General features: G+C 40.0%; 1 protein-coding gene across 4 annotated transcripts in view; it reads left to right on the plus strand.

The window, feature by feature from the left end:
- Positions 1 to 1455: 1455 nt before the first annotated feature.
- Positions 1456 to 23770, plus strand: part of Gpcpd1 (glycerophosphocholine phosphodiesterase 1) — a 56574-nt gene continuing 34259 nt past the window's right edge. The window contains exons 1-4 of one of the 4 annotated variants that reach the window (XM_070006811.1): positions 1456 to 1640; positions 8893 to 8968; positions 11683 to 11779; positions 17505 to 17589. In XM_070006811.1, coding sequence (XP_069862912.1) covers positions 8920 to 8968; positions 11683 to 11779; positions 17505 to 17589 — 231 coding nt within the window. In that variant the 5' untranslated portion in view covers positions 1456 to 1640; positions 8893 to 8919. Of the gene's footprint in view, positions 1641 to 1691; positions 1886 to 8892; positions 8969 to 11682; positions 11780 to 17504; positions 17590 to 23770 lie in introns of those variants that run through there. The other 3 variants (XM_070006813.1, XM_070006812.1, XM_070006814.1) reach the window with 3 other exon arrangements.

Below are 23770 nucleotides of genomic sequence, written 5' to 3' on the forward strand. Positions count from 1 at the left end.
TTTTAAATAAATTTGGAGCCAAGTGCTGGTGACTTACATTTGTAATACTAGCTACTCAGGAGGCTGAGATGTAAGGATAGAAAGGTCCATTGGGTAAGAAGGTTCATGAGGCTTATCTCCCATTACCATTAAAAAAAAAAAAAGCCAGAAGTGGAGCTGTGGCTCAAGTGGTAGAGCACAGGACTTGAAAAAAGCTAAAGGACAGGGCCCAGTCCCTGAGTCCGTGCCTAACCTAAAGCAGCACTTTTAACTGAATGGATGATATTGTCAGAAATTCCCTGGTTCAAATCCAAGTTCAAATATCCAATGTAGCCACAATCTGATTTGTAGAAGTTCTGTTTAAAACAAGAGTTCATTAAGACAAATCTCTTTATCAAAGGCCCACTCCAAGCAATTCACAGCTCTAGGCTTGCCTCTGTGTGTGTGTGTGTGTGTGTGTGTGTGTGTGTCTGTGTGTGTCTGTGTGTCTGTGTCTGTGCTTGAACTCAGAGCCTCGGTGCTGTCATTGGGCTTTTTTGCTCAAGGCTAGGGCTCTATCACAAGAGCCACTGCTCTCTCTATTTCCGTCTTCTTGATGGTTAACTAGAGTCTGGGCGTTTCAAGGAGTTTCAAGCCCACTGGCTTCAAAGCTCCGCCATAGTCAGATTTAGCCTGCTCAGTAACTAGGATTACAGGTGTGAACACGAGTGAGCGGGAGACTCAGGAGACCTTTTTCAAAATCTGATTAACAGAATTTTGTTGCTGGTTCACCAAGTGGCAAATGCTAAAGGGGACCATAAAAGGAGAGGCAAAGTAAATTAAACCGTGTGTGTGTGTGTGTGTGTGTGTGTGTGTAAATAAAGGCCTGTAACTTGTCTAGAGAGGGGGCAGTTTTGGAATAATTCCTTCAGACCTCCATTTGCATAGGAACAACCTATCTTCAGGCAGATTTGATTAGGCAAATCTAGGATTTGTATTCAGAAAAATTCCTACGAAGTCTCGTTTGCTCTGGGATCCGCTGGAGACTGATTCGGTGAGGCTCGTCTGGGATTAGGGGGTTGGGGTTGGGGATGGCCGAGCGTGACCCGCTGGCAGGTCGTCGGAGGGTACTCTGCACAGCACAAGTATCGACTCTCAGCCTCGGCAGGTTTCCCCTAAGGCTCCTCCCTACGGACCGGTAAAGATCTCAGAAAAGTTCTCGGAAAACATCCGACCAGCTAATCGCTCTCATTTTCCAAAATGCCAACACGAGACACTCCCCAAGGCCCCAGGTCCCAGTTTAAAAGAAAAAGCCCCGCGGCGAGAAACCCGGGGATACCCGGGGCCACTGTCGGCCGCCGTCCGGAGCCCTTTTCAAGAACCTGAAGGCCCGCCCTCCCCGCGCGGCCTCTGATTGGCCCTGGTGGCGCCGGGCGTGACGTCAGGCACTGCCCCGTCTCTCTTCGGCCCCGCCCCACGGGGTGGCCCGGCAGTTTGGTCTAGAGCAGCTGAAACCGGTTTGAGCGGAGGCGCTTTCCCGGGGCTGGGCGCTGCTGCGGGCGGCCTGGAGGAGCGCTGGCGAGGCGCGGGCGGCCGGCGCTCGGCTTGTCGGACCGCAGCCCTCGCTCTCCGGCGCGGCGTGGCACGGAGCGGCCCCACTGACCCGGGGGGGGGTCCGGCAGGTGAGGCGGGCGGGGCCCGGTGCGGGGCGGCCACAGCGGCCACTCACGTGGCAGGCCGAGGTGTCAGGACGCCCCAGGGCCGGGGTGCGGAGAGCGCGGAGGCCGGGGCGGCCGGGGCGGCCGGGGTCCTCCCCCGCCCCGCCGGAGCCCGGCCGTTCGCTCGGGGCGTCGTGTGTGGAGCCGGCTGGTGGTCTCCCGCCTGTATTGTTCTTGTCATCCCCGACTCCCTGGGACTTGGCGGTGAGGTTCGTGTCCTTCGGGGGTGTGTGTGTGTGTGGGGGGGATCGTGTGTGGGTTGGGGACCGGGTGAGGGAGGGCCTAGGACCGTCACGAAATAGTCAATTAGGAACAAAGAGGGGGGGATGCCTCTGAAGTTCTAGGGTCCCCACTCGCGCACAGCATCCCCCCCCCCCCCCCCGTCGTCCGGCGATACTCGGTCCTCAGCAGCTCGCGGGGCTTTGACAACTTGCTTGTTTTCTGTTGTTACCTAAAAAAAAATAGTGGCCAGAAAAGAAAAACAGACAGAAAGGAAAAGGCTGGTGGGGGGGGGTTGGTGGGGGGGAGATGGGGGGTGGGGGGGCAGCTCCAGGGAGCAGCCGGGTGAAATTTCGACCGGGTGCCAGTCGAGAGTTGGGCTTGGGTAAACTCTCCAGTCATCGCCGGGACCCGCCGCGCCCGCCACCCTAGTCATCCCCACCAGTGCCCTGGAGAAGAACTGAAGACGGCTGGCTACCCAGTTCCGTTGGCTCCGCGGAGCCTTCTCCAAGTGTCTGGCCGATTCGGGGCGGATGGGGCGGGAGGAGGGGGGAATGGGGAGGGAAGAAGGTCCCCCCTCCCCCCACCTGCCCCCACCCCCACCTTCTCCTGCTGCATCGCCTGCTTGCAAAGAGAACTGGGTGGCATGATTTTTCTGTCCCGAAAGGGGAGAGGATTCTTACACGTTGAGGCAGTTGTTGAATCTGCTCTGTTAAAAAAAAAAAAAAAAAATTTGCTGAGCTAAACGAGCAAGATGTTAGGGTCTGGGGATCGTTTCTTCTTTCTTTATATCCCCCCCCCCCCTTTCCATCCATTTAGCTCTTACCCATTTGATCTACTGTTTTATACTTTTTCTACATGCTACATTTCCTGGTCTACCCTTCCCATACGTCTTTCTGCTTGCTGCTTTTTTTTTTAAACCCATTTTAAGTAGTTGTACAAAGGGATTTCAGTTCAGATTATGAGTAAAGTGAATGCATCTTGTTCAGTGTCATGTCTTCCATAGTTCTCCCCTCTTGACAGTTGTTATATGACTAAGAAATAAATACAAGCTGTCAGTTCTCACCCGCCCCCCATCTGTATTTTGGGTTCACTGAACAAAATTAAGCAGACATCAAGATGCACATGACTTAGTCCATTCCTGATTCAAGTACTAGGGAAAACCAAGGAGGGCACCAATAATTTAGATAAAATTTAAATCTTCCAAGTTAGATACAGGAAAGTTGGGCTCAGAGACTAGGAGCACACACACACAAAAGATTCAGTGAGGAAATTTTGATATGTAAAAAAGCAGGTTTGATAAATCATTGTGTATAATTTCACTAGGAAAAGTTTGTGAAATATATATGAAATATATCAGAATAAGATGAAGTGGAAAATATTTGGAAAAACATTATTACATTGTTTAGAAAGTTAGTCAAGGAATGAATTTGGCTTAATGAGATCTCCAGAAATGCATAATTAAAAAATCCATTACTGTCTACAGGTCTGATTAAAATAATGGTTTAAAAGTATACAGAGGTGGAGCCAGGTGCTGCTGGCTCACGGCCTGTAATCCTAGCTATTTAGAAAGCTGAGATCTGAGGATCACAGTTCCAAGCAGGAGAGTCTGTGAGACACTTATTCCCACTAAAAACTACCCAGAAAGACAGAAGTAGAGCTCTGGCTCAAATGGTAGAGCACTACCCTTGAGCAAAAAGAAGCTCAGGCACAGTGCCCAGACCCTGAGTTGAAGCCCAGAACTGGTACCAAAAATAAAAAGTATACAGAAGTGAGAAGAATGATCATAATGATCCTCTGCCAAAATGAAGATAAATTAGTGTAAGCATTTCATATGTTTATAGCTAGTTGGGAAGACCAAAGCTGCTGGTCTAGGAAAGAGCAAGAATTGGAAACAGCTTTTTCTCTTGAAAAACTTAGAACAGATTTTTTGTTGTTGTTAGAAATACATATACGTTAGCTAAAAAGACCTTGACTGCAGTTCAGCTTTTTAAATGTTCCTGTATCTTCCTTGCTTAAATCTCCCTTTTGTTTCCCAAGCAGGTAAGGCTTTGTGCTGGAAAAGTGTTGTTTGATAAAAGAATAGATTGAAATTTATTTTATCAGGTATTGGGAGCTCTAAAAATGTGTAAATAAACAAATTACAATATCAATTTGCAAACTTGATCTTTTAAAATATTAAAATGCTAAAAATCTTGGATGAGAGTACTTAGTATTCTTAAAAATCTCATGATGGAGGAGGCTGTACTGAAAAGCGAAAACAAAACGTGTCAGGAAGTGTAGTCTATACTAGATTGGGTAAATTGTACCATCAGCTCTTGTGCATACAACCACTAGCATTTTTCATCTTACCCTTGTTTTTTGTTTATGAGGAAGACCATCCGCATCCAAGTTGGGATGGTTTTGCTTATTTAGAAGTAGAGGAAGTACAGATTTTCAGTTAGTTTCATGATAAAAACAGTTTTTTTACTTCACTGCTGTTTGGGGTTTGGTGGTAGCTAAGTGCCAAACTATGCTTCAGTCCTGCTTGTGTTCACAGGCAAGTGCACTGCCTTCAAGGCAGCTCCCCACACTTTTATTTGGTGTTGTAGTATATATTTTGAAGGGTAGAAATTGAACTAAATTGTTTAACTTTTGGCAAATCAAGTGGAAGATGATGCCTTGTTGAATTTTGGGGGATGATTTTGTGTTTTTGCATATAGCTTTGGATAATACTGCAGCTGTTTACTTCCAGGTTACCATGGCCACTTGATAAACAACTTTAGGGATGAAAAATTCAATAATCAATTTCCTTTTTCTTCAGAATTTTTACATTTCTTGTTTGTAGTAGAAATGAGATATTTGTACCAGCTTGGTCTTTTGTTCTTGTTGGTTTTCATACATAGGAATAATTACATCTGATTTCCCTTAAATTGGTTAGTTATTTAAGATTGATTAACAAAGAGCTGAGTGCCAACTATGTAATCATGTATATGAGACTGCTCCCTTGTTGAGAATTGTGCCAGAAAACACTGGATGAGAAAGTACACATTATGTTTAAGATTGAGCTTGGCTGTTCAGCCATTTTGCTGGGTGGTTGGAGTTTAGGGTCTTTTCCAAGTATTGTTAGCTTAAGGTATCTTTTTTTTGGGGGGGGGTCCGGTTGTGGGGCCTGAACTCTGGGCCTGGGCGCTGTCCCTCAGCTCTTCAGCTCAAGGCTAGCGCTCTACCACTTGAGCCACAGCGCCACTTCCGGCTTTTTTCTTTTTGTTTATGTGGTGCTGAGGAATCGAACCCAGGGCCTCAGGCATGCAAGGCAAGTGCTCTACCACTGAGCCACCTTCCCAGCCTTAAGGTATCTTTTTAATGTGAAGGAAATAGTTAAATATAAGATTGTAGTGTACCAATAAACCACTGTATTTGTTGGAAAGCACTTATACTCTTAGGATTATAGTATACCCAGATAATATCAGGTATCGTTTCAAACAACTATTCACGTATTCAGACAACAGGTTAATGAGGGGGTAACAATCTGGAGCTGTTTTTATATTGAGAACATTGTTTGGTACTTGGAGAACTGGCTGTGTAGATACTTTAAATAGCTCATGTTTACTCTTTGACACAGGAAGCCAAATACAGTATCATGGAAATTGTTTCTACCAAGTTTTTCTTTAGTGTAGACTTAAATCTTTCTTTATCTCCATACCTCATGACGCTGTGGTGGCTATATTGAAATGAGTCAGTGATGTTGCCACAAACATATACCTAATATATTTGACATACATTAATTGATGAAATATACTTTCAGCATTACATTTTATAATTGACGTAAATGTGATGATACATAGCTCATTGCTAATATTGAAATTGGATTCTTGATCTTATTTAAAAGCTCCATGTGGACACTAGATCAGATTTCTGAGCATTGGCTCTATTGATATTTGGAACTGGACATTATTTGTGGAAGGCTGTTCAGTACATTGTATGGTACTTGGCAGCACTGGCTGCTTCCTGCTAGATACTGGGAGCATCCTTCCTTCCCAGTGTGACAACCACAAATGATGTGACATTTACCAAATATCCCCCAGTGGGCAAAATGGCCATCAGTGAGAACTGCTAATACAGATTTACTTGTCTTGACTTAGAAATATGATTGTTGGGTAGCAGTATTTATTTATTTATTTATTTATTGGGTCCGGTCGTGGGGCCTGAACTCTGGGCCTGGGCACTGTCCCTCAGCTCTTCAGCTCAAGGCTAGCGCTCTACCACTTGAGCCACAGCTCCACTTCCGGCTTTTTTCTTTTTGCTTATGTGGTGCTGAGGAATCGAACCCAGGGCCTCAGGCATGCAAGGCAAGCGCTCTACCACTGAGCCACCTCCCTAGCCCCAGTATTTATTTTTTTTATTGGTTGTGGGGCTTGAACTCTGAGCCTGAGCACTGTCCCTGAGCTTCTCAGCCCAAGGCAAGTGCTCCACTACTTGAGCCACAGTGCCACTTCTAGTTTTCTGGTGGTTAATTGGAGATGAGTCTCACAGATTTTCCTTTTCGGGCTGGATTTGAACTACAATCCTCAGATCTCAGCCTCCTGAGTAGCTTGGATTATAGGTGTGAGCCATTGGCGCCTGGCTGGTAGCAGTATTTATTAAATGGCCATTGCAGAGTTAATGAATTTGTTCAAGAAGAGGGAAGAAAACAAAGGAGAAATAGAAAAAGGAATAACCATGAAAAGTACTTGAAGGTTTTATAATGTGTAAATGCAAATTAAATTTTAAGTGAATAAAGACTTGATAGGAACCTTGATGATTAGGACATGTTGGAACTTTCAGGCATATGTGACATCAATGTGGGTGTTATTTTTTTTTTTTTAATTTTTAAAGTGATCTTTAATTGTACGAAGAGGTTCTTTTTTCTTGTAGAGTATATGTTCTTTATTTAAACTATATAAGTATCTTGATCAGTGTATCTGTATTTTAAATCCTCAGTTGCTTATGTGATGTAAACAGATGTGTTAGGCTGAAAAAACAGGAAGAAAGAAAAACATTAGTAGAGAGGAAAATAGATAAAGCAGTAAAGGAGTTAAAGCAGTAAATTCTAAACTAAAACTTAGGAGTTTCAACTTCTGTAAATAACCAAAGTTTTTCCAAGTCACAATGTAAGGAGAAATACTCTCACTGATAAAATATTGGAAAGAGATTTGGAAGCTTAAATTAGGATTATAGTATATCCAGGTTATAGTTATATCCAGGTAGATGATTAAATGAACTTGATAACTGGGAAGAGTGGCAAGCCTGCAAGATCAAGAACCAGTAAAATTTGGTAACATTGTGCTTTGAAATGTGCAGATCTTTAATGATGGCTCTATGAAGAGAAAATCTGAGAGGATTTTTTTTTGCGGGAGTTGGGGGGGGGCTGTTGTGTGTATGCTTTGCTACACTGTGTTAGAATTAGAGCCTTTTTTTTTGGAGGGGGGTGCTGGTCCTTGGTCTTGACCTCAGGACCTGGATGCCGAGGCTCTTTGTGCTCAAAGCTAGTGCTCTACCACTTGAGCTACAGTGCCACTTCTGGCTTTTTTGAATAGTTTATTTTTTAAGTAGTTTACTGGAGTCTCTTGGGGACTTTTCTTAATCCTCAAACCTTAATCCTCAGATCTCAGCTTCCTGAGTAGCTAGGATTACAGGCGTAAACCATCAGTACCTGGCCTAGAAACAGATTCTTAAACTTGAAAAAAATATCTGATTTGTTTCGGTGATTGTTTCCTTGTGTTAAAATACTATACTAATTAAAGCAGAAATCGTCTTTTGAATCAAGCATTTTTTTCTGTTTTTTTGTTGTTGTTGTTTGTCCATCATCATAACATCAGCCTGCCCAGAAAAGATAGGTTGAATTCAGAGCAGCTGCTTATCAGAAGAGAAAAGTATGTGGCTAGAGAATCTTATCTATCCCCTTAAAATTTAAATAAAAAACTGTTGACACTTCACTGTTTTGCACTATTTCTGGTTCATATACTTCTAGTGAACAGGTCTGTAACTTAAAGCCTTAAGTGTTTCTGTATGCCTCTCAGGTATATGGTCAGTTTACATAGAAGGATCTTGAAATGAGTCTTTTCCTCATAGTTGAGGCATTTTCATTTTGTCTGTTTGATTTTGCCCAGAAAAAAATGAGGGAAACTGTGCTAACTCAAGAAGTTGGTGAAATATTTGGCTAATATAACTGTTCACTATCTGTGAATTTTTTTTAAAAATCTCACTGTTTTTTGGGTTATCTTTTGAAGCACTGTGGAATAATTTTAGTGTAATATAACATTAAAACGACTACACCTAGGTTATGTTTTACCTTGTAAAATAAACTCTGGCTATAGTGGACCACATTTGTTTCCCATTCTTTCCTTCTTCTTTTGAGCAGTTTCTCAAATTCTGTGTTCTGCTTTTCAAACAATTTTCCCTCTTCAACATTTTTTTTCTTTTTTAAAATTGTTATTATAAAGGTGATATACAGAAAGATCACAGTTAAGTAATAAGTAATATTTTTAATTAAGTAATAGGTAATAAGCATATTTCTTTTTGGACAATGTCACCCTTTCCTTTGCTTTCACCTAGTTTCCCCCTCCTGTTCCTGCCCACAGGTTTCATAGTTTATTTCCATGTAGTGTCTATTGAGTACCATGCCTGCATTTCACTTGTTTCTTGATTGTAACAATCTAATGTATTTTCTTTTCTTTTGTCTTTTGTCGGCTGTGGGGCTTGAACTCTGGGCCTGGGTGCTGTCTGCTATCCCTGAGCTCTTCAGCTCAAGGCTAGCACTCGAGCCACAGTGCCACTTCTGGTTTTTGTGGTGGTTAATTGGGGATAAGAGTCTCACGGACTTTCCTGAGCTTTCCTGTCCAGGCTAGCTTTGAGCCGTGATCCTCAGATCTCAGCTTCCTGAGTAGCTAGAATTATAGGCGTGAGCCACCGGTGCCCAGCTTACTGTTAGTATTTTCATGTCCTATGAATGACAAATTTTTCTTTTTCTTCCTAGCAAGAATTGTAAAGTAAATCCATCAGAATGACTCCTTCTCAGGTTACCTTTGAAATAAGAGGAACTCTTTTACCAGGTATTGTAAAGCTTTACTTTAAAACAAATTTTAAAATTATATATTTTTCTTATCTGGGCTATTTTAAATATCAAATATTTACATTAGAGTGGGTTTAAATTTTAGATGAGAGGAGTTGGGAATGTGCCTCAGTGGTAGAGAGTGCTTGCCTAGCATGTATGAAGCCCTGGGTTCTATTTCTACACATAAACAGAAAAAGCCAGAAATGAAGCTGTGGCTCAAGTGGTAGAATGCTAGCCTTGAGCAAAAGCAGCTCAGGGTCAGTGCCCAAGCCCTGAGGTCAAGCCTCAGGACTGACAAAGAATAAATAAGTTAATAAATAAATACATAAATTTTAGATAAGAATATCTTTAGGTCTCATCTATCAGGAATATGCTTAAAATATAGTAAACATGAGGGCAAAAAGAATCTCAAATAATATCCTATTGCTTTGTAATAAATCTATTTGATTTTGCCCAGAAAAAAATGAGGGAAACTGAGTTAGTTCAAGATGTTGGTGAAATATTTGACTAATATAACCATTCACTACTTGTGAATTTTTTTTTAGTCTCACTGCTTTTTTTATGTTATCTTTTGAGGCACTGTGAACTAATTTTAGTGTAATATAACATTAAAATGGGTTATATATCACCTTGTGAAATAAACTCTGGCTATAGTGGGGCACATTTAGTTTCCCATTCCTTCCTTCTTTCTTTTGAGCAGTTTCTCCAGTTCTGTTTGCATCTGCTTATATCTGTGCCCACTTTCTCCCCTAACTCCCACATTCTACAAGGTAAGGGGCTCTGAAATGTTCAGGGTTTCTATTTTCTAATATCTTGTAGAGATTTTACAGGATTACTTGAATGATTTAATATGTGGATAGAATTTTATGAAAACAGATCTTGACCACCTGAGTTGCAAGAATTACAGGTAGCTAAGTCAGGGCCTTATCTTTATAATTTATGAGCCTAGCATAGTGATAGACACAGACAAAGAATGGGGTAAACATGTTCAAAGAATAAATGCCTCATTCTATATATAATATTTTTGTTCTAGTGACCATCGCAGAAGTTTTTATTCGTTTTGTTTCAGTTTTTGCAGGAGGAGGGGTTGGTAATGGTGAGATAGTCTTAATTATATAGCACAGGCTGGCCTTGAACTTATAACCACTTGCCTAAGCCTCCATAGTGATATGATTACATGTGTATGCCACCATGCCTAGCTCCCCATTAAAGCAATTGCCAGAGGGGATGAAGGGAGAGTCTGTATATCTGTGTCCCTGTCTGTCCAAGTTCACATTTTTTTTTTTTTTGGCCAAGTTCACATTCTTAACCAAGATAGGTTGGTACACTCTTCTAGATCCTCATTTTTAGGGACAAGAATGTGTTCTTTAGTTAGCCTTCAAGTCCTTATAGTCTTATAAACTAGGGCTAATTAAAGACAGGTCTGTTCTAGTAAAAAGATTCTTTTTTTCAGAAGTCCTGTTCATAGGGAAGCAGTAAGAAAGCCATTTACCAGGATGTTGTTAAGGTGCAGAAAGCATACCTCTGATGCAAGTTTCATACTGTCCATTTGGGATGTTTTTTCAGAGCGAAAAGTAGAAATACATCTTGAGCCAAATTAGAATTTGCACTCAATTTCATTGTCATGGACTTTGTGTATTTTAATTATATTAGTTCAGAATGTGGTGATATGTGTCAAGAGCTTCAGAGTACAGAAAATTTAGCAAGTAAAGGTGGTTTTATTGGTGAAAAATGTTCAGGTGGAATGATAAGCCATTTTAGTAAGGAGTGCTAGGTTTCTCATGAGTTGTTTTAGGGTATAAAAATTGCATTGTTAGCTGGGCTCAAGTGGCTCACACCTGTAAAGATGTAAAGATAGATGTTCAGAGCCATTCCAGGCGAGAGAATCCTTGAGATACTTATCTCCAGTTAACCACCAAAATGCTGAAGAGAAGCTGTGGCTTAAGTAGTAGAGTGCTATCTTTGAGCAAAAAGGCTCAACTCAGAGACAGCACCCAGGCCCTGAGTTCAAACCCTAGGATCAGTACTATTAGTACTATCCTAATGATAATGTTACTTTAGCTTTATAGCTACTATTTGAATTCTTGGAAAATACTGGTTTTTTGTTTTTTTTTGTTCTTGTTGTTTGTTTGTTTTGTGGGGGGGTGGTTCCGGTCGTGGGGCCTGAACTCTGGGCCTGGGCGCTGTCCCTCAGCTCATCAGCTCAAGGCTAGAGCTCTACCACTTGAGCCACAGCGCCACTTCTTGCTTTTTTCTTTTTGCTTATGTGGTGCTGAGGAATCGAACCCAGGGCCTCATTACCTGCCAGGCAAGCACTCTACCACTGAGCCACCTTCCCAGCCCAAAATACTGTTTTTTTGCTTGACTACTTTCATGCATTTAATGAATGGTTGCTGCTTTACACTGAAAACTGCCTTGAAGAGACTGTGGCCTGGTCATTCTGTTTCCTGAGAGCTCAATAGGTAGTTGAAGAAATGAAGAAAAAAAGTTCCTATCTGGCCTTCCTCCTTCTGGCTTTGAGTTTGATGAGGTCAGTCAAGTTACTAGGCAGGTGTTAGTGTGATCCCTTGGTCAGCCCCAGATCACCATCAGTCTCTTCCCCTCTTCAATGAGATTCCAAAGTCAGTTGAACTATTGCAACTGACTGTTGTTTTTTATTGCTTTCTGAAATTGAAGTGTGAGTAGGAAACAACTGATAAGGCTTTTCTTTAGGAGAAGTTTTTGCCATATGTGGAAGCTGTGATGCCTTGGGAAACTGGAATCCTCAAAATGCTGTGACTCTTCTTCCAGAGGATGAGACAGCTGAAAGGTAAGCTGAAAGGTGGCTTAGGAGTGAAGTTTTGGAGTAATTTTTCATATTTTTGTCATGAACTGTCAAAGTGCTGTAATATAAGCATCCTTTTGTTTTGTGCTGCTCCTAGGGCTTGAATTCAGGGCCCCTGGACACTTGAGCTTTTTTTGCTTCAGGCTAGAACTCTACCTCTTGAGCCACAATTCCATTTCCAGCTTTATTTTGGTGCTTAATGAGAGATAAAAGTCACAGATTTTCCTGCCCAGGCTTTGAACTGCAAGCCTCCTGAGTTGCTAGGATTATAGGCATGAGCTACCAGTGGCCAGCTATAGTTATTCTTTTAGTTTAATTTTTAAAAAATTTTATTTTCTTGTTGTTATTATAAAGATGATATACAGAAGGTTTACAGTTATACAAGTCTGATCATGAGTACATTTCTTTTTGGACAATGTTACCCCTTCTCCCAGTTTTTCCCTCCCATTCCCCCACATTTTGTATAGTTCATTTTCAACATTGTGTCTAGTGAATACCACTGCTGCATTTTAGTTTAATTTTTATTTATTTTTCTTTTGTTGTAGTGAAGTACTACAAAACTCAGAATCTTATGCTTTACCATTTGAGCCACATCTCCAACCCTACTTTAATTTTTACCAAAGTTAATGTGTGTGTGAAAAAAACCCCCACAAACTCCTCTGTTTCTTAATCACCATTTCTCAAATACTAAAAACTTTTGCCTTTTTTTTTTTTTGGTACTAAGTAGCAGGTGTAGATCATCTTCATACTGAAAACAAAAGTTACACGTTATCTTTGGGCTTTTAAGAATCATTTTTTTTTTTTTTTTTACTCTGGGATTTTTTATTTTAGGTGTTTCTGGGGATAGAACCAACGGTCTCACACATGTTGAGTAAGCCATCTACTCAACAATATATCCCTGGCCTTCAGTAGATATTTTTGAAAAAAATTATTTTCACCTATGATATTTTCTTGAAATGTATGTTATTAATAAAAAGGGCAGAGAGTAGAATACATACATCCTCAGATATAGCTAACTTCAGGAAAAGCATTCACCATCAGCACTCTAAGTTCAGTAGTAAACTTAGTATAGTTGTGTGGACTACGGAAGGGAAGAGCTAGGTGTAATCTGGGGCAGATCTAATGACTCAGCCAGTTCATCTACAATTGAAAAGGTTAGGATACTATCAGTAGTATCCTAACAGAGGTAGTGCGCACGCACACACACACACACACATCTGGGAGTGATTGTCCTAAATATAGTGATTATCCTACATATGACTACCCTAAACAATGTACCAATTCAGTTACTTAGGTGGCCCTACCAGTTTAGGTGATTTCAAATGCAGTTTTCTTGTAGAGGAATGCTTCTGAACTGTGGCTTATGGGCCAGTGCTGTTCTCCAAAAACCTGTAAGTTAGTGATAAGAGAAATAAAAATTTGGGAGCAAGCATTTAGTAGTGTTGATAGCAATTCGACATTGACAGAGCATCCATATATATATATATCATCGTTGCACTACTTTATTGCATATGTAGACCAGAATTATTGGTTGTCAGATGTCATGGATAAAGCAACTGAGCCATCAACCCAGTCTTTGACAGCAGATAGTTTGAGAAGTACTGATAGCAATGCCAAAGAAAACAACAGAGGAACATGAATCCATGCCATAATGTCAGCTAAGGGAAAGAAAACATACACTTCACTTCTCAGTGATGTGAAACCTTGACAATAGGATGTTATTACTTTGCTAGTCTTCAGCTGTACTGGAGATGAACTCAGAGCCTTATGCTCACAGCTCATGCTCAACTACTTGAGCCATGCCTCCAGTTTTGGCTTTTTACTGAGTCTTAGATTTGTTGCCTAAGCTGGCACTAAACCATTGTTCTCAGCCTCCTGAGTAGGTAGGATTATAAATGTGAATCACCAGTGCCTATTAGTAAAATATATACACATGTATTATATATATATATATATTTCCTAGACTGTCATAGTGAGATAACATCTATAACATTCCTCTCAAACAACTTTTATCCCCTGATTTTCATACAATGCTTTCCTATCTGAAATAAAACCTCATTCTACAGATAAATAGTACTTCTTTTTTTTTTGGGGGGGGGGGGTCCGGTCGTGGGGCCTGAACTCTGGGCCTGGGCGCTGTCCCTCAGCTCTTCAGCTCAAGGCTAGCACTCTACCACTTGAGCCATAGCGCCACTTCCGGCTCTTTTCATTTTGCTTATGTGGTGCTGAGGAATCGAACCCAGGGCGTCAGGTATGCACGGCTAGCGCTCTACCACTGAGCCACCTTCCCAGCCCCAGATAAATAGTACTTCATATGAAGAAAGCAAGCACTCTTCAAGAGAAAGGTTGCTTGTAAACAACATCCTTGTATGTTTTAAAATTGTGATTGAGATTTCATGTATTCTACCTGTACTTGTCTTGTTCAAAGCCTTTCTCAGCCCCCTACCAGCTCTCCTTGTGGTGTAGCTACTGCTCTATTGGAATTTTCTTGCTTACAGATGGAAGAGTTGTATTGTTTCCTAATGAGGCTGAGGATATGGATCATTTGTGGTTTATTTGCTCTCTTTGTATATCTTTTGGTAGTTTGGGTGTAATTCAGTATCAGGCAGCTGCACTCAGGCACCTTACTACCTGTCTTTCCTGTTTTTTCCTTTTGGGGTGGGGAGATTTGATCAGATTATGTTCAGCCCTGAATTCACTGACGTTCTTGTCCATTTCTTTTTTGACAGCTCTTTTTTTTCTTCCCATTCCATTTTTATTAGCTTAAGAACTGTTCATTCTTTGCTATACTTCCTTAGAGAAGTTGCGTATAAATACTTTGCATTTTTCATCTCTTTTGTGATTATTATTGAGGGGAACACATTAGAACTTCGAAAAAATATTGGGAATATGGCTCAAGTGGCAGAGCATTTTTCCCTAGCTAGTGTGAAGCTCTGGTTTCAATCCTCAGTACCATAATAACTAGACAAACAAATGACCAATCCAAATCCCATATGCCTAGATTCTGCTTTAGTGAGTGAAGAGAGAAATTCCCCCTCTCCCCCTCCACCCTAACTAATTTTGCGCACCTTTAGTTCTAGTTTTGCATACTCTGGATGACTTTGTGGATAACATAGTACTGGATTTTTATTGTTAGTTTTTTGTCGGTCATGAGACTTGAACTCTGGGCCTGGGCACTGACCTGTCCCTTAACTCTTCAACTCGAGGTTAGCGCTCTACCATTTGAGCCACATTGCCACATTGGTTTTCTGGTCATTTATTGGAAATAGAGAGTCTCACGGCCTTTCCTACCCGGGCTGACTTTGAACCTCCATCCTCAGATCTCAGCCTCCTGAGTAGCTAGGATTACAGGTGTGAGCCACTGGTGTCCAGCTTGAATTTCCTTCCTTCCTTCCTTCCTTCCTTCCTTCCTTCCTTCCTTCCTTCCTTCCTTCCTTCCTTCCTTTCTTCCTTTCTTTAATTTTTTTTTTGCCCGTCCTGGGGCTTGAACTCATGCCTGGGCACTGTCCCTGAACTTCTTTTGCTGAAGTCTAGCACTACCACTTGAGCCACAGCACCACTTCTGGCCTTTTCTGTGTATGTGGTGCTGAGGAACTGAACATAGAGCTTCATGCATGCTAAGCAAGCACCTTACCAATGAACCACATTCCCAGATTTCTTTTTTTTTTTTTTTTGGGTCCAGTCATGGGGCCGGAACTCTGGGCCTGGGCGCTGTCCCTCAGCTCTTCAGCTCAAGGCTAGCACTCTACCACTTGAGCCACAGTGCCACTTCCGGCTTTTTTCTTATGTGGTGCTGAGGAATCGAACCCAGGGCTTCGAGCATGCAAGGCAAGTGCTCTACCACTGAGCCACCTTCCCAGCCCCCATTCCCAGATTTCTTATTTATTAACTTTTTACTATTTTTTAGCAGAAATGAGTATGAGTCTAGAGTCCTATTTGAAAAATGATTTTGAGGCTTATAAGAGAAAAATAGGAACATGTGGTAGGAATTTGCTGTCCCTGACTTCTGTCAGTGAATTGTAACCAATCATATGCCTGTTAACAAGCTGTGAAGTTCTATCAAACTGTATATGACTAGGTACCACTTGAGGCCATGAAAACCATCTCCAAAAGATAGACCTTGGACCATACATATGTTAATATTGACAGATTCATCTGAAGCTACCATCATGGCTGATATCTGGTTGTAGATATTTTTTAGGACCCAGGATTGAATCAGAGTGAATATGTTTTGGCAGAGTCAAGTAAGAAGTAGTATTAACTATCTGGTATCATAAAAAAGTATTTGGAGCTTCTGGTTATTTGCTGAACTACTCATGCTAAAGTAATGATTAGGTAATGGTCTGTGACTATGACTCTTAAACTTAAGTGCTCATCAGTCCACAAGAGGCTTGTTTAAATTTGTACAACTTGGGCCTATAACCCCTGAGTTTCCTTTCTTTTTTCTTTTCTTTTTTTTTTTTTTTTTTTTTTGTGGTCGTGGGGTTTGAACTCAGGGAATAGGAACTGTCTCTGAGCTTTTGCTCAAGGCTAGTGTTCTACCACTTGAACCACAGTGCCACTTCCGATTTTTTCTGAGAGATAAGAGTCTCACAGACTTTTTTTTTGCCTGGGCTAGCTTTGAACTGTGATCCTCAGATCTCAGCCCTCAGCTAGAATTACAGGTGTGAGCCACCAACACCCAGAAACCTTCAGGGTTTCTAAACAGGTAGGACTAGGTGGATCCTGAGCATCTGCATTTTCTTTCTTTCTTCTAGAAAGAAAGGGGTTACAGTTAGGTAAGTCAAAGAATAAGTACATTTCTTTTTGGACAGTGCCACCATTTTCCTCACTCTCTGCTAGTTCTTTCCTGCTGTCTCCCCCAACAAGTTGTATAGTTCATTTTCAACATAGTATCTGGTGAGGACCACTGCTGTATTTGTGCACCTTTGGAAAACCTGAATTTTCAACATGATACTGGTGATCTCAAGACCATACTTTGAATATCATTGTCCTATCTTTTGAAATTAAAAATCAATTAAAAGCATGATTTTAGTGCATTTTTTTCACCTTGATGCAAGCTGTTGAGCCAAAGCATTCGTTTCTATTAGAATAGCATAGTTACTCTATGTCAGAGAAGACATTGAATTGAAAAAAAGTTACAGATACTGATTGGTTGGCTGGGAGAATAGCCAGCGTCTGAGCAACACTGTTAAAGAATAGAGGCATCAGAGTGTAACTTGCCCTCAGTGTTCACTCTTTACTTGTGACCTAGAGGCCTTGTTCCCCAAAGCCTTTTAGTAACCATGTAACTTCCTAGCAGGGTGGGAAGTCTGGAAGATTCTGATATAGGCCTCTACCTTTGCAGTATTTGGATTACTTTGTGTGGCTCTCTGTATAGCTGGTTCCTCTTCATCATTTAGGTCTCAGCTCAGACAGTTCTTCCTCACTCAGGCCTGGGCTCCAACACCTCTTCCGAAACTTGCAAGGTATCATGCTTGCATATTTGTCTGCCCACATGGAAGAGAGAGTATGTAAACATGGGGCTCATTCCTACTCCTTCCTATCCTCCTTCCTACTGCCTATTGTAGAGTAAGCCTGAAGTAACATTATGATAGGAAAATGTGAGTGGTTGGTCACAGACTTTATTTGGGAAGTTATGAATTGTGAAGTCTTTATACACGTTAGTTTTGTACTGATGCTATTGCTTTTGGCTTTTCCTCCCTAACAGCATGTTATGGAAAGCATCTGTTGAACTCAATAGAGGAGTATCAGTTCAGTATCGCTACTTCAAAGGGTGCTTTTTAGAACCAAAGGTATGTTGTCTTTATCTAGATTCCAGTTTGCTTAGTACTTTCAAAAGCAACCAACTTAAATTTGAAAACATAAAATTAAATGAATATCTTTTGGTCAAGTAAGGAAAAGAACTCTCAAAAATATTTTAGTAACAAAACCAAGTAAGTAGCTACTTCAGAGGCAAAAATATATCTGCCGTGAAGTTTTCTAAAGACTGATAGTAAGTATGTTCTGCAGTATCTTTTAAAACACAAAATTGCTTTTAATCCTATGTGGTGTAAGTACATTTTAAGTCTATATCCAGCTTTAAATGAGTTTTTAAAAATTAATTTTGTAGCAGCCAAGAATTTAGTGACTACTGCTTAATTCCTATCACAAATGAACTAATGAAATGATTTAGAGTTTTTAATACATGGTTTTGATTGGCCAGGATCTTTTCTAAAGGCTTTTGGAAGATCTATTCTCAGTCTCCCTGCTTACAGCAACTTACTATTTTGGGATTTTTTTTCATTTTTGGTAAAGGAAAAAAAAAGTTGATTTTTTCCTCAATCTACAGATAATTTATATGCTGAATGGGTTCTTTTCCTTCAGATTTTTACATTTGGCACACTTGGGCTGCATATGACTAAAGATTTAGGCAGAGCTTTAGGAAATGAAACATGAATTAGATCTTTGTAAAAGATGTATTTCCCTTGGGAGTCCTAGAATACTTTTGTTATTTGTGAAAAATGTAAGCAGCCACTTTTAGTTACCTCCTTCTCTTAGTAACCATTATAAAAGAAAAAAGAACTGACAAACCTACTTCAGCTGTCTTTTGCACCTATTACTTTTTATTTCAAGAATATTTTGTAAAAACTCAATAAATGAACTTAAATTACATTATAGTTGATCATCATGTTGGCTTATCTTGACATTAGTCTTACTTTAACAACCTAAGAAAGTAGCATCTATAATTTTTTTGGCACAGGGGTTATATGTCTTGTTAAAGATCAGTGTCAATGGAAGAATTGTGTGTATATACACACATTGATCATAACACTCGTGGCACTGAAAGATTGAGAATTCTGGTTTATGAAACTTCTGTATTGTTTAAAATCCACCAAATCTTACATAGGAAGGGGAATTTGGGCAAGAAAAATTATGGGTCCTTTCAGCACAGTTAAGTAAGACTATTGTCAACATAGGTCAAATTAAGCCAAACCTGTAGTATTTTTCCTCTTCATTGAAAATGTAACCAAAAGCAGCAAATCAGTCTAAAATGCTTTTTGGAAAAATTGGCAAGAAGTCTGCCTAGTAGTAAACAAGTTTTTCCGCTTGTAATACTTGCAAAAGTTTACAGTATGTGTTGGTGAGTGTGTTTCTTTAAGTAGGTGCTTGCTCTGTATCGTGTACACATGTACCGTGTGATGCAGGGGCTGCTACGGTAAGTATGTTTTTCATGGAATAGAGTAAATAGCTAAAAAGCTCATGCATATGGCTCGAGTTTTCCACATCCCAGCTTAGAATGACACTTATCATCTAAAAGTTGGTGGCCCTTTTTAAAAATGAAACATTTTTATTAGGAACATTATGAAACTTTGTTTCAGTTATGCATTGTTAATTGATAGAAATAATGTACAAATAATCTTAAATCACAAAATGATAGGAATTCATGGAGTATGTTAAAGTGAGAGGGAAGCAAAGTAATGACAGAGGCACTAAAATCCTTAACAGGAGGTAAGAATTTTATTAATTCAAAGGTTTGAGGAGGTAGCCTAAGCAGGATTTTTAGAAATCTATACTAAATATCTTGTGATTATTTTGGGCAAGTTACATTATCATTAAGATTTCAATTTCTTCATCTATAAGGAACTTAAACTATATTAGGGCTCTTTCATTACTAAAATTTTTATCATGAGCAAATGATATTCTACCATTTATATTTTTTCTCCTGCCACTTGGCTTTTTCTGGCATATTCTTTTTAGTTAAATCCTGAAATCCTTTCTCAGTTTTTCCTCATGGTTTTTTGTTTCTTTTGGAGTGGTACAGGAGATTGAATTTAGGCTTATGCTTGGTAGGTAACAACTCTTTTCTCTTTGAGAAATTTAAGTAAAGCATTAGTAATATACTGAGTTTTAAAGTAATTTTAGGCCTGAAGATATAGCTTAAGGGTTGGCAGAGTGCTTGCCTCGTGTGTGCATAGTCCTGGGTTTGATCTTCAATGTTGCTGGAGAAGTTGGGGTTTGGAGGGGCAGGCAGTGGAAGGGAAAGGCAGATGATGCACACTTAAAATCCTAGCACTGAGAAGGCTAAGACAAGACAATCATTAGCTCAGTGATAGTCTGGACTACCTAGCAATACTGTCAGAAAAAAACAACAGCAACAGTAACAATAATAATAACTTTTACAGGAGACAAGACATACTATTAACTTACTTAAACATAGCAAAAAATAAGGTAGTATATATTGCTAGAATAAAAATATTAGAATTAGTGTATAGATAGTCAGAGTTCATTAAAATCACATCAAAGACACTTTAGAATTATTTGAACTTGGGCTGGGAAGGTGGCTCAGTGGTAGAGCGCTGCTTTGCATGCCTGAGGCCCTGGGTTCGATTCCTCAGCACCACATAAGCAAAAAGAAAAAAGCCAGAAGTAGCACTGTGGCTCAAGTGGTAGAGCGCTAGCCTTGAGCTGAAGAGCTGAGGGACAGCGCCCAGGCCCAGAGTTCCGGCCCTACGACCAGATCCCAAAAAAAATTAAAAAAAAAAAAAGAATTATTTGAACTTTTAAAAAATCATTTATGCATTTTCAATAATGTCTACCTTGTGGCTGGAAGTAGAAATGCTTTTTTTAATGAAATGTTACATTTTTTGAAAAATTTCTTGATTTTTGTGAAAATAGACCTTTAATTTTCAGTAATATATCTGATTTATTCGTGGTGCTAACATTCATTCATAATTAGATTCTTAGTTTGTAATCAAATTCTTATTTTGAGCATAATGTTCCTTTGTTTTCCTTTAAAACTTTGAACAAAAGAATAAATCATCTGGTAGAGGCAGATAATTTTCATTTTCATTTTCTTCATTTTGAAGAATGATTTTGGTTTCTTACTATAGCAGAGTTTTCCTGGATGCTAAATGGTTTCAGTTGTTAATTTGAAATTTAAACCTTAGTGATATATATCCACTCAATTTCCTTTATTTTGAATCATGACTAGGTGATTATTTTTCTTGGTCATATAGGAAAAATGATTAACACTGGTGCCAGATGCTGATGATTCACATCTAATCCTAGCTACTCAGGAGGTTGAATTCTGAGGATTGAGGTTTGAAACCAGATAGAGCAGAAGAGATTGAGACTTTTTATGAGGTGGGGGGAGGGGGAGGGTAGGAGGAGGGGGCGGGCACGTGATAGTGTTTGAATTCAGGGCTGGGGCATTATCCATAAGCTCTTTTTGCTCAAGGTTAGAGCTCTACCACTTTGAGTCACAACATCACTTCCAGTTTTCTGGTGGTTAATTGGAGATAAGAGTCTATGGACGTTACTGCCCAGACTGGCAGTACACCATGATTTAAACCATGATTCTCAGATCTCAGCCTCCTCAGTAGTTAGAATTACAGGTTCAGCCACCAGTGCCTGGCTTTGTGAGAGTCTTTACCTCCAGTTAACTACGCCTGTAATCCTAGCTACTCAGGAGGCTGAGATCTGAGGATCGCGGTTCAAAGCCAGCCCGGGCAGGAGAGACCGTGAGACTCCTATCTCCAATAAACCACCAGAAAACCGGAAGTGGCGCTGTAGCTCAAGTGGTAGAGCGCTCGCCTTGAGCTGAAGAGCTGAGGGACAGCGCCCAGGCCCAGAGTTCAAGCTCCACGACCGACAAAAAAAAAAAAAAAAAAAAAAAGCTAGAAGTGGAGGTGTGATTCAAGTGGTGGAGTGCCAAAAGCCAAGCTAGAATGCAAGGCCTTGAATTCAAGCCCTCTTATAGGCAGGCACACACACATACATACATTTGGCTCTGTAGTTTAAAATTTCTTAGTCCCTTTTACATGCAGTTTGTTTTTAGAATTGTTCAAAGTAGACAATGAGTTAAAAAGTCTTAAGTTTGTCTGTGAATACTGATAATACTTGCTGATAATTTTGCTTGCTAGTGTGTTAAAAAGCAAAACCCCGGTCTTCATATTGAATAACCTTTTATTTCCATTAGTGCTTAACATGTAATATCCCTAATTACAGTAATAGTTGTTTTTTTTGCAAAAACAATTTTTTTGTTGGTTTGCATATTTAAAAATAGTTTTAGTCATCTGACTTTCTTTTCCCCCAGTAGTGGAGGGAGACAGGTTTTGCCATAAAATGTATCTCAGGCCAGCCTCAAACTTATAATCCTCTTGTCTCTGCCTCTTGAGTGCTAGGGTTATAGATGTCTACCATCACACCTGCCTCAGTCATCTGATTTTATATATGTTAAATTGTAAAATAATTCCTATCAGTATTGTTAGTTGAATATTCTCTATTCTCTTGAATTGTTATTTCTCCAAAGATTAATATTCCAAAAGGCTTAAAATTGTCACATCCTCTTACAAAATGTAATTATTCTAAGATTGAGGGGAATGAGTTATCATACTAGAAAGCAGTGCATGTATCAGAGTCATCACCAAGATAACTGAATTTCCTTTTTTTGTTGTTGGTTGTGGGCTTGGGCGCTCTCTCTCAGCTCTTCAGCTCAAGGCCAGCACTCTACCACTTGAGCCACAGTACCACTTCTGGTTTTCTGGTGGTTTATTAGAGATAAGAGTCTCACAGACTTTCCTGCCTGGGCTGGCTTTGATCTGTGATCCTCAGATCGCATCCTCCTGAGTAGCTAGGATTACAGGCATGAGCCACTGGTGCCCAGCACTGAATTTGTTTTTAAAAGAACTTCAGTAAAGTAAACTTTAAGGTTGCCCTCTAAAGTTTAATAAAATTATCATAATCATAATTTAGGAATTTCAATGTATTTTACAGCTAGAGTTTTTTTCCTCTCTTTTTTTTGTATTCTGTATACCAACCAACATGGTTTTGTTGTGTGAATGTTAGTGTAGAGTTACAAGTCATCTGTTGACATGTCCTTTGACTGCTCCTCACTCTATTCAAGTCAAGGTGATCTTATGATATAGATAGTGGGTTTGTTACTAAAATATGAGTGGGGATTTGAAATACTTATTATAATGTTTATATCAAATATGACTGTTCTTACATAATAGATGGTACAGTGAATTCTTTATGAAGTTTCCCTGAAACTTGATTTAAAACAAAGCAAAATCCTCTCCTTTCCACCTACTTTTTGAAAAATTTGTCAATATTTTCTGTTCGTGGTCCTTATCAACTCACCTTTGCTTAGTACTTTTTATATATCCTACTAGAGAAGAGGATTGGGTTCAGGGGTGCCTGAGAGGTACGAGAGGGGTACAGAAAAGATGTAGGTTCATTCTGTGTTGCTGAGAAACATTGTACTTTCTGTATACATTGCATCTTTTGAAGATTAGAAAAATTAGCTATTAAAAAAGCATTTAAAAAATAGGTCAAGGAAGAAGTTATAAAAAAATCTAGCAAATCTAAGATTAAATGTACATTCTCTTCTCTTAAGGTAGTGGTAATATATTCCAAGATGAGAAATTTGACATACTTCTTTTTAAAAATTGACTTAATCTGGGGCTGGGAAGGTGGCTCAGTGGTAGAGCACTTGCCTTGCATGCATGAGGCCCTGGGTTCGATTCCTCAGCACCACATAAGCAAAAAGAATAAAGCCGGAAGTGGCGCTGTGGCTCAAGTGGTAGAGTGCTAGCCTTGAGCTGAAGAGCTGAGGGACAGCGCCAGGCCCAGAGTTCAGGCTCTATGACCGGACCCCCCCCCAAAAAAAAAATTTGACTTAATCTAATCAATTTATAAGTGAACCCTAGACAAGGAGGTATTCAGTTATAGGAAAAGGATGTTTCATTTAGTATGGCATAATAAATTATTTGAATGAATATCAATGCTATTGTATTTAAGCCTCAGAAAGCTTTGAAATTTTTTTTTTTGGGGGGTCTGGTCATGGGGCCTGAACTCTGGGCCTGGGCACTGTCCCTCAGCTCTTCAGCTCAAGGCTAGTGCTCTACCACTTGAGCCACAGTGCTACTTCTGGCTTTTTTTCTTTTTGCTTATGTGGTGCTGAGGAATCAAACCCAGGGCTTCATGCATGCA

The sequence above is a fragment of the Dipodomys merriami genome, unplaced genomic scaffold (assembly GCF_024711535.1).
Source record: "Dipodomys merriami isolate MVZ:Mamm:240054 unplaced genomic scaffold, mDipMer1.0.p SCAF_7, whole genome shotgun sequence".
NCBI lineage: Eukaryota > Metazoa > Chordata > Mammalia > Rodentia > Heteromyidae > Dipodomys > Dipodomys merriami.